Consider the following 11,438-nt stretch of genomic DNA (forward strand, 5'->3'; position numbering starts at 1 on the left):
GTTATTTTGCAGCGTTTAGACTTTATTGTGTTGTGAGTGTTTTTATTTATTTATTTATTTTCGTTGCCTTAAATTTGCTCCATTATTATTCCACCCGCGTGGTCCTTTGTCCGAATAAAAGTCAATATATCACTTTGTCAATATGTGTTCATGAACCGCTGGCCAATTTTTTGATAACATCTCTCAATTTCCAGGCCACTGTGGAAAGACCTTTGCGATCCTGAGCCGGTTTTTAAGCAACGCCGTCCCCGAGACCAACTGGCTCGTCATCGTTGACGATGACACCCTTATCAGGTATGACAGGACATGATATTTTCATTTCCGTGCCAGGCTGCTTTCGCGGGGCGTGTTTTGCTAAACAAAACAAAAAATAAATTAGCGCAGGCGCCGTTCTTCTTCAAAGCCGTACCAGCCCTGGGATTCCACACGTCTCCTTATTAAACCTTTCTCTCAAGAAACCGACGGCTGAGCATCACCTCCAGTGTCTGGCTTGCATGCAGACGGAGGATCTGTCAAACAACTGTAGGAATTGCTTTGACTGCACGTATTTGAGTCAAACCAGCTCAAGGTGTTTCCAAACTGAGGTCATTGCAGGGGGTCCGCAGATAATTATATTTTGCTATCTTCTTTTATTTTCCTGTTTTTCTTTGCACACAATATATGGTATACACTTACTTGCATTATTGATGGTGAGTTACTTTTGGTGAGGCTGGCACCAAGGTTTAAGTTAAATGTTAAACCACACACCAGTTAATTATTGTCAGATGAAGAGCGTACAACTTTTTGTCTGGGGGGCAATGTAACTCAATATAACTCACTTATATGATTCACTAACTAACCAACATAAATCAGTCATAGAACTCACTAACTTAATCACAAAACTCACTTAAATAATTCACTAACTCACTAATTTATATAGCTCTCTAATAAACTTAACACATTTACATAACTCACTAACAAACGTTTGAACTAAGTATCTTCACTTTCATGACTCTTTAATAAGCTAAGTAACTCACTCACTTATATAACTCACTTATATAACTTACTGACTCACAGGAGTCTTTAGGTGAGAATTACCATGTGTAACTGTTCCAGAGGGGGGAAAAGAATGTGTGTGTGTGTGTGTGTGTGTGTGTGTGTGTGTGTGTGTGTGTGTGTGTGTGTGTGTGTGTGCGTGTGCGTGTGCGTGTGCGTGTGTGTGGGTGTGTTCTCCCTCCAGCCTTCCCAGACTCAGAGCCTTGTTGGGCTGCTACGACCCCATGGAGCCGGTGTGTCTGGGGGAGCGCTACGGCTACGGCCTGAGCCAGGGAGGTTACAGCTACATCACTGGGGGTGGAGGGTGAGTTCCACCACTCCTATCTGTCTGTCTGTCTGTCTGTCTGTCAGTCTGTCTATCTATCTATCTATCTGCCTGTCTATTTATCTGTCTGTCTGTTTATCATAAACATACACATATACTTATGTATATGTATGCAGTAAATGTATGAATGTGGCTATATATATGTGTCTATGTACAGTATATATACTGTGTGTGTGTGTGTGTGTGTGTGTGTATCCATAAAAAATATATTTACACACACACACACAGAGTGGCCTCCTGCACAGGCTTTACCAGGAAGTAGGAAACAAGGAAAGATGCGACGAGTGCTTCACAATATGTACAGCAAGTACTCCAAGTCGATTTAGTGTCTTACATTTACATTTTACATTTAGTCATTGATCAGACGCTTTTATCCACAGCGACTTACAATTATTCAAACACCGACAGACGCAGCCATCAGGAGCAATTAGGGGTTAAGTGTCTTGCTCAAGGACACTACAGCATGCTAGCAGGAGGAGCCTGGGATCAAACCAGCAACCTTTAGATTACTAGACAACCAGCTCTACCTCCTGAGCTACCGCCCCCGTAACCAACCGTAACGCCGTAACCCCCCCGCTACCAACCCCCGTCGTAATTCAAACAAATGAAAACTGAGGCTTTTAGTGGCTTTGAAGTGTTCCACTGACAGTTATTGAAAAATACTCACAGACCAAGTCAAGAAAAAGGATCGGAAGATCTTTATGTAATATTAAAAAAAATGTTATAATCAAGGCTTTATAATATGACAGGAAATGTGTCTACTGTTCAGGCAGCTATTTGTCTGCTTAACACTCGGAATTTGAATTATTCAGTCGTCTTACGCAATAAACTCTGACGACAGGAATATGTATAGTAGGGAATCTGTTCACACCTAACAGAGGCACATGTACGTTCTAGGAAGTCAGATGCTGGATGAAAAAAAAAAAAACACGCTTAAAAATAGAAATTCCTTCATTGATTTTCTTTGTCTTGTTTTTTTTTTTTTTTTTGAACTGTTTTGTCTTTTCTTGCCTTCATGTGGAATCTGTCGCCACAAACCCCACCCCCACCCCCCACCCAGCCCCTCCACCTCCTCCAACTTGGCGATGACATTGAAACTCGTTGTGAATTCAAGTGACGTGAAGCCGCTGAGCGTCGGCCGTCCCCGCCGCCTCGGCGATTTCTTTCCGGCTTTGCGCGCGTCATGTGCAGGGGGCTTGAAAGCGGCGCGGCAGTTTATAGCGCCGCGCGACGGGCCGTCGTATTCCCGTGAACTGTTCTTCGCGTGGTGCGCAGGGATAATTCTGTGGCCCCGCCAAGCTATTTTCATCTTCTTTGCTCTTTGATTTTTTTTTTCCCCCATCGCTCAGCGATGAAGCCACGTCGTCGACTCGCCTCCGCCGCTCCCCGCCCGGCGCCAAGTCAAAGCCGCGACGGAGTGAGGTCACTCCAAATGGAAAAAATACAAATATAAATGGAAAGCGAGTCAATTAAAAATGTACGATGTTATTTTTGAATTGTTTAAAGGAGCAATAAACAACTTTTTGGTTCTAACTTGTCACTCTGAAGTTGATGTGATTGCACAGCGTAATGGCTGTGGCGTAACGACACCATCCGTGTTTGCTTCGGCTCCCCCGTCAGCCTCCACATCAGCGTGCGTGGGGACCGCCAGCGGCAACCATCTCCCGGGGAAATGATGGATTTACGGCGGTGCGTCACAGGAAGCGCGTCAACCAATGCGCAGCCATTAGCGGAAATGTCAGACGGTGGAGCAATCTACTCCCAAGTAGATCGTAAACCCTTCGATGTAAAAGCGACTCTGATGAGAAATGTCAAAGTTATAGTGCTTTTTACCACCCACCCGAAAAGAAAAAAAACTGCAGCTCCCCCGTTTCCTTGTGTCAATGCGGCGTCTGTGATTGAAAACCAAAAGAGGGAAAATGCAACAGAAATTGTGACGATTTCCATTGACCTCTTCGGCGAAGGCGTTTCTTTCTTCTCTCCCATTTCCAAAGGGGTGTTGATCATTTCCAGGGAGCGCTCTGTTCTCGATTGAGGTTTGATCGTCGGTGAATGTTTGAGTTGATAATGAGTGTGACCTCATAACGAGGACCCGTCACAATTACTCTGTTCAGAGTCGCAGACTCTCTCACTCGTCCCCTCAGGCCGCGCAAGCCTCCCCAGGTTTTACTCCAAAGATTTAAACCATTTTGTTCCACTGAATTCTGCTGTTTTATTGCTTTTAAATAGATATTGTCTCTGCCCTTTGGATGTTATCTGTATTAAAACGTATCACATTTCTCCTGGGGGGCCTAGCATTCCTTCTTTTATCAACAGTAGTTTAACCACTGGTGTCTGGTGGTTTCAGCTTCTTTTGAAAATGCAGCGGTTCCAGCTCTCTGTACAGGAGCCAACCTTGACCCATTTAGTCCTGAAAATTACATCCCAAATTTCAAAAATGCCTTTCTTCCGTGGGATGTAATAATTATAATTTCTTAATAACAAAAAAAAACAGCCAGGAAAGAAGATGACCTCCCCACCTCAGGGAAACGCTTGGTTTTCGATCCTTTTAAACGTCTGCCCAGTTCGATGCTGTGAACCTGAACATTTTAATAGATTGCCGAGAAGTGTGGTGTCTCGTGGGTGTGAATCCAAAAATTAACAGAACATTCTCGTGAATAGTATAGTAAGTTCTTCTCCATCCATAGTCTTTCCTGTGGCGTCCCACAGGGGTCAATATACGGCCCCATCCTCTTCTTCCTGCAAAGCTGGCTCTTGGGGGCCCTTAATTTAATATCAAGGCCCCTTAACTCCAGAAAGCCTTTTTATAGGCCATTTTGTGAATTACTTTGTGAAGTTATTTGTCCATGGGGAAAAATGAATTTATGGCTTAGTCTGATGCGCACTTTTCACAGACCCTTTATTTATTTATTTATTTAAAATTTCTGTTGTATTACTGTTCAGTAAAAGATAATCTTCAGGGTGTTAATCCATTATGAACTTGTGTGTTGGTGCAGTATGGCGTTTAGCCGAGAGGCGGTGGTCAGGCTGCTGAAGAGCGGCTGCAAATGCTACAGTAACGACGCTCCAGACGACATGGTGCTGGGAATGTGCTTCAATGCACTGGGGCTTCCAGTCACACACAGCGCCCTCTTCCACCAGGTGAAACTCTGTGTGTGTGTGTGTGTGTGTGTGTGTGTGTGTGTGTGTGTGTGTGTGTGTGTGTGTGTGTGTGTGTGTGTGTGTGTGTGTGTGTGTGTGTGTGTGTGTGTGTGTGTGTGTGTGTGTGTGTGTGTGTGTGTGTGCGTGCGTGTGACCTTGGGTTCATGACTACACTTGGGGTCACTTTATATGCACACATTTCTAAGACTGACACAGTGATACGATTTATATATATCTCATAAAATGTATGAAAATAGGTGTGAAATAATGTATTTCTATATAATCCATAAGGAGCTCACTTCATGCTAAAATATAAGCCGTTGCTTAAAGGGGACCTATTATGCCTTTCCTAATTCTCTGTCATATATAATAATGTCGCAATGTCTGATGTTGATATTAGACGTGGCGGAAGTGTCGAGTAATGAGGTAAACTAACGACAAAGTAATCGCTGTGAACAAAGCGCTCAGGCTTCCACCGCTCTGAACGCTGCATTTTAACGGCTGGTTTCTTTATATGGTCATCTGCTCCATACGATCCGCTGTGCGTTTCTCCAAACAAAGCCAATAAAAGTAGTGGTTTTTTTTGTTTGTTTTTTATTGTAGATGTATTTCTTTTTTTTCTTTTTTTCCGGTGCGTCACGCGTGAGTCCCACAAGCCTGGAGCATGGCGACCAAAGTCGGAACTCACTTTTAAATGAGGCCTATATCTAATATGAGTGAAGATTCAGCAACTGGATTGCTTATTTCTAGCCTCAAATTTGATCAGAAACAGATTTTAGCCCGGAACTTGTGCTCAAACCCCATTGGCTCAGAACGAGGGGCTTGGCTGCTCATTCACAATTGAATCCACACACACTGAAACAGCCCGTCTTGGAACAGTACAAGTTTCGGGGCATGTCACAATGGGTCAAATGCATAATCTGATTTGTATCTTCAGCTAAAAAACATGTTTTGGGGACCTCAGAGACCTATATTAACATGTGTAAAAATGAGCATTATAGGTCCCCTTTAATACGCAATGTGGAATAGGCGCACTTTGATTTCGGAGTGTCAGTTTTGAAAGCAGTTTCTTATTTAGCCTCAATCTGTAGCTTAGAGGCCAACATGTGAATATTAACGCATACGATGATAATTTGACCCTAACCAGAGTTTAGGAATGTGGAAGACTCAGGGGCCAATTCACAACAGGATTGCGCGGATATTGGCGGCTGCTAAACCGGCGCAAATTTCAGAAAACACAAGCGTCTATTTCACAAAGCACCCGCAGTTCCTATTCAACTCAAATATGTATCAAAAAGAAAATTAAAAGTTATGGGGAATAGCGATGAAGTGGTCACAATTGGCATTGAATCACAGATGCCGTCAAACCTCAGAGTACCATGGACAGCTCCGCAGGCCGCAGCCTTTTGGGTGCAGCGGCCTGGAACTTGTCAGAGTAAAATGTGTTAAATCAACTGTCATCATTTCTAAATTGTCATATTAAGATTCAGGGAGAACTAGAATTTCTACAGTAAAAATATAAATGTATACACATTTTATTCATGCAATAAAGGAACTGTATGGGTAGAATAATCTTTAATATGGATTTACTCATACTATTTAAATGTTTTACAGTCACTGCACATAAACCTAAAAATACTAAGTGAAACCTGGGGTCCCCTACCCCCTCCCCAGCCCCCGACCCTGTTGCACGGAGACCCCGTTGCCCGCGGCGGGGGACCCTGGGGTCTTAAATTTTATAATTATTTAAGACCGCCCCCCAACCCCAACGTGGATAACTGCGATCAGACACAACACAAGGCCAACTGCACTCAGCAGCAAAACTCCATGGGCGTGTTTGTTCTGCCATATCTTTAGCACAATTGAGACGGTGCAGACAGCCGGCGCAATTGATGCACAATCAATGGTGATATCAGCGGGCGCAATCAATGGTGCTATCAGCGGGCGCAATCCATCCTTTGTGAATTCGACCCACACTCTCGAACTGCCATTGTCCCAAGAGTTTGGGGACCTAAAACCATGGTCCAAAAATTTTTGAGAACACCCTGCTGTAAACAATATACAGACAGACTCGTATTGACTTTACATTACAGTGATGATGATTCCTTCTCTTCCAGGCAAGACCAGAGGACTATTCCAGAGACTTTTTATCTCACCAGGTTCCCATCTCCTTCCATAAACACTGGAACATCGACCCCATCGCTGTCTTTGACAAATGGTTAAGGGACGACTTGATGACAACGGCCTCAGGTGGACTCGAGCAGAAAACCAAGACAGAGTTATAACCATTTTAAGCACATGACGTGTGTGTGTGTGTGTGTGTGTGTGTGTGTGTGTGTGTGTGTGTGTGTGTGTGTGTGTGTGTGTGTGTGTGTGTGTGTGTGTGTGTGTGTGTGTGTGTGTGTGTGTGTGTTTTCTCCTGGGCCAGTGTTTTTGTGGATTCATGGACTAATATTTTGTAGGGTGTATCGCTTATTGATGTAAATTAATTCAATTTCAAAAAGAAAACGCAGCAAAGTGCGTGTCCATGACCAGGTGTTGGACTTTTTATCGACTGTGAGGCTTCATTCAGTCGCATGTCGGGGTGTGCTGGTATGTTTGAGTCGGGTGCGTGTATATTTATATCATGGGGAATCAATTTATAATGCTGGAAGTATCCCAAGCTTTCGACAGTCTCACTATTGCTGTATAATTTGCTTTATTTTGACATAAAATCCGATAATATTCATCAATGTGTTGTCATTTAATTTAAGTGGTCGACCATGATGACATTTTTGGATCATTAATGATACATTGAATTTTCAGTTATATATGAATATGGGTATACAGGTATATTCAGCAACATAAAAATGCAGGAATATGGTAAAATATATAAATAAATATATATATATATATTTTTTTTTTTTTTCTGTACACAAGCAAATCATCTCATTTATATTTAAATCTCTCAACTCAAATCTCTCACAAAGAGAATCATGTGTAATTTAATTTCCCTCTCGCCCCTTTCGCGTCATCTTCTCCTGAAGCTTAACTAGGCACATAAAGTACAGCTTGAGGCCCATCATTGAAAATGATTAAAGCCGGTGAGTTATAACAGCATGTCCTTCAAATTCAGATTAAACCAAATATCCTCACTTTCACTCTGCACCTCCCGTCTCTGTCCGCTGCGGTCCGTCTGAGCCGCCATTTCTACATCCAAATCTCAGACGTAGCAGCTCAAAAAAAAGGTTCTTCCAGACGGCGCCTTAATGTGCCGCGAGACGTGCCGCGGACGCCAATCTAGGAATCTCATCTCCTAAAATTCCGTCAACCACTTTTCGAAATTTCCCTGGACGTTTGGGCTCCGGCTGCGCCTCATTCGAAATGTCTCATGCAAGTCAATGGAGTTAAGAGATCCGTGATGGATTCATCTCCGGAGGTGAAGTCATAAATACTAAAAACCCCGGTGCTTTCGGGGGGTCAGTTTTTTTGTGTGAGGCGGCAGTCAAAGGGCGGCGGCAGGAGAGGGGGGGGATTAGAGGAGTCTTTTCAGAGGTGGTTGTCGGCCACCGAGGTCTACTTAAGCTCTGCACAATCCCTCCTTCTGAGTCCCGCTCTGGCGCCGCGCCTCGGGAGGACGAGATTAACGCGCCGCCAGGGCGAGGGGGTGGATATCTGGAGATATTGTCGTACAGTGCAAACAGAAAGGGGAGCGGGGGAGAGGAAAATCACCAAAAGTTTTGTTGAAACTAACCTTATTTTTATTTAAACACTTTCCCTATTATCGCTGTTAAGCGATGCAGGATATTCCCTGACGATGTCAAATTTAGTACTTGGTCTTGAATGTGCTTAAAGCAAGTAAAAGTAAAAGTACGTCATATCCAGTGTCCCGATAATAACAGCACCCGTAACCGTAATACCTCATAAAGTGCTGCTGTACCTGGACCAAATTAATAATCATGCACATTCTGATTACAATTTACAAAAATAAAAACAGTACTGGTGACGTCATAGTCATTTACAAATATAAGAATAAAATTATTAAAAATACAATAAAGTGCTGCGACTGTGTTAGAAATGTAGCAGAGAAAAACGTATGGGTATCTGCTTTGAAACGTCGTGGAATAAAAGGCCAAAGTCTTCAAAAACTGGAAATACCGTAATTAAGTAAGTACAGATACATGAAAAATGTACTTAGTCAGAGTGACAAAGTACTTGTACTCAGGGGCTCAGGAGGTGGAGGGGGTCGTCTAGTAATCAGAAGATTGGCGGTTCAATCCCCGGCTCCTCCTGGTAGCCTGCTGAAGTGCCCTTGAGCAAGATGGTATCCCACTGCTCCTAGCCACGGCAGTTACTAGGATGGTAAAATGCATTTCGTTGCCTCACCACTTGTACCCCGTGCAACGGCAATAAGTAGAATCGAATCTGTGGCTCGTCCTCAGCCAGGTTCAGATCAGCAGCTTTCAATATTCCTTCCAATTTGAAAAATGCAAAGAACAAAGCAATGCGGCCGATGTCCCTGCTGTCTCGGTGGAGCGGTACGGACATTTTCGACGGGAGCCTGAGGAGCGCGTGCTTTGCCGCGCCACCGCAGCGAGCGGGGCCCGGGGGCCCCCCCGAGGAGGCGAGGCGCTCTGCTCCGTCATCCCAAGCGCCGCGACCGTCAATCAGCCGCTCTGAGGGGAGCGGCCTCCAGCACAGCGTGCCCGGTGACGAGGGACACGATGGAGACGAAGCGAAGCCCCCGGTGGCGGCTGTGAGTGGAGACTCCCTCCCGGTGCGAACTCCTCGACCAAAACATTTGCTGGCGCTTCTATTAAGTTGGAATTGTTTTCAGTCACTTTTCATTCAGTGCTCTTCAACAATTAAAACGTATATTTCCATAACAGGGTCATTATTATTCCAGTGGGGGCCCTTTGATTGTTCATTTCATTTAATTGCATTTCACTTTTTAATTTCCGTTGCATGTGATAGCATTGATTACAATTAAGACTTGCGCACAATTTTTTTTAAATTTAGTTTAATTCAATTAGCTACAATGTTACTACAGTTGGGGTTTTAGTTTTAATGAGAGAGAATGTGCACCACTCAAAGATGCAAGATTGAATCCACACTAGACTTTGTTGACCTTTACACAGATCTGATGCTGTTGATCATTTGTTCCTCTCAGTTTGCTGCGTTGGCGAACGGCCGCCGCTCTGAGACGCTTTTTCCAGGGTTCGGAGGCCGGTTCTGCGCTCTCCTGCACAGCCTGGAATAGACGCGGAAACTGGAGGTGACTTTAACGCACGACACGGGGCTTCTGATAATAGATAATAGATAATAGAAGGCTGCACTGTCGCCCGGCATTCTGCGCTGCCTCCGAAAATAAGAGCCCCGGCGTGTTCGCACTGCAGCGTACGGGCTTAACCGTTTAGGAGTTGAGTAGTGGGCCTTCATCCTCCCTCATCGTGGCTCCGCAGATGTCGCCGGTACCGGCCGAAATCCCTGGGCCATAAGCTGCCAATTTTAAATAAAGTTGAATAAGGTTTTGCGGGTTCCTAATATTTCCAGGGAGGCCGGGGAAGCCGGAGCTCTGCTGAGCTGTGAACGCGGTGAAGGAGCCTCGGCGCCATTTCACACCTCAGAGCCGTCGCCCCACACGACCAACTTCACCGAGGGGAGAGGAGTTTTCGACCTTGATATCCGTTCAGATCAGCTCCCCTGCCAGGTCGTCGATGTATGCAATACATTTTAATACATTTAATAGATTTTATGTATTTTCATGAATCATTTTACTGCAGTATAAAAAAGGCAAGCAGTAAAATCTATCATAACACTTTCAAGAGTAATAAAGAAAAAAAGAATTGAGGAAGGAAAGGAAAGGAAGAATCACAAAAACCGAATAATATCTGGTGTTAATGGTTTGCAAAATAAGAGTGACATCCCCTTTGGTTGTATTTTAAACAAATGTCTAAGACAATAAACTCTTAATTACCAAAACATCTGGACTTTTGCTTTCTGAACTGAAATTAGTCTCAATTCAACGAAATTCTTCATGACATCAAATCAAACCGATCACCATCTTAAACGGAAACGGACAATCCTCTTTCTTAGACTTCAGCTTCAGATCTTTCTCACATTTTTTGTTTATTTAATTGTATTTAATTTAATTGTATTTAATTTAATTTAGTTGTATTTTATTTTTTTTATTTTTTTTTATTTTTTGTTGTATTTTCTTGTCTAATGGGTTTTGTTAACTCTGTTTCAGGCTGAGGGTTTAATTAAGAATATAGTAAGAGTTGAGTAGAGTAAACTACAAGAAACATAAATCAAACTACATTTACATAATTCATCAAAAGTATTAAGACAAAGTGCAAAACAAACGCATAATAAAAGGATGTAGAACGCATACAGTTAAAAAATTGAATACATAGAATGCATAAAGTTAAAAAATTGAATACATAGAATGCATAAAGTAAAAAAATTGGATACATAGAATGCATAAAGTTAAAAAATTGAATACATAGAATGCATAAAGTTACAGTGCAGTGCAAGAAATGAATAAAAGAAACCTTGTTCTATTCTTTGTTAACAACTATTTTGCCTATTTCCCGAATAGTGTTTTACCTCGTCAAGGCGATGTGGTCGCCCCTGAGAACCGCTCTGGAGATCTTTCAGTTCTTTAATCTGAAATCGCTGTTTCAGATCGGCCAAGGCCGTCATGACGCTGTGCGCACGAAGCCACGAGGAATCAAGTTTCAGCAACAAGGCGATTCAAAGTGCTTTCCATAAAACATCAGAAGCATCAAGACAAAGTGCAAAAGAAAGACATTATAAAAGGAAAGAACATTAATAAGTCAAAATAAAATAGAATGCATAAAATCAAGACATAATAGTGACAGTGCAGTGCAGGAAATTTATCAAAAGCAAATTTGGTTTAGTAAAAGGCAGCGGCGGACGGAGAAGCCTTCAGTCT

At 43.0% G+C, this 11,438-nt stretch overlaps 1 protein-coding gene across 2 annotated transcripts in view; it reads left to right on the plus strand.

The window, feature by feature from the left end:
• b3glcta (beta 3-glucosyltransferase a) overlaps positions 1 to 7,229 on the plus strand; it is a 64,978-nt gene extending 57,749 nt beyond the window's left edge. For both annotated transcript variants that reach the window (XM_080007247.1, XM_080007248.1), the window contains 4 exons: positions 195 to 294; positions 1,220 to 1,339; positions 4,357 to 4,501; positions 6,619 to 7,229. In XM_080007247.1, coding sequence (XP_079863373.1) covers positions 195 to 294; positions 1,220 to 1,339; positions 4,357 to 4,501; positions 6,619 to 6,786 — 533 coding nt within the window. In that variant the 3' untranslated portion in view covers positions 6,787 to 7,229. The remainder of the gene's footprint in view (positions 1 to 194; positions 295 to 1,219; positions 1,340 to 4,356; positions 4,502 to 6,618) is intronic.
• The last annotated feature ends 4,209 nt before the right edge of the window (positions 7,230 to 11,438 follow it).

Source organism: Zeus faber (assembly GCF_960531495.2).
Source record: "Zeus faber genome assembly, chromosome: 9".
Classification (NCBI taxonomy): domain Eukaryota; kingdom Metazoa; phylum Chordata; class Actinopteri; order Zeiformes; family Zeidae; genus Zeus; species Zeus faber.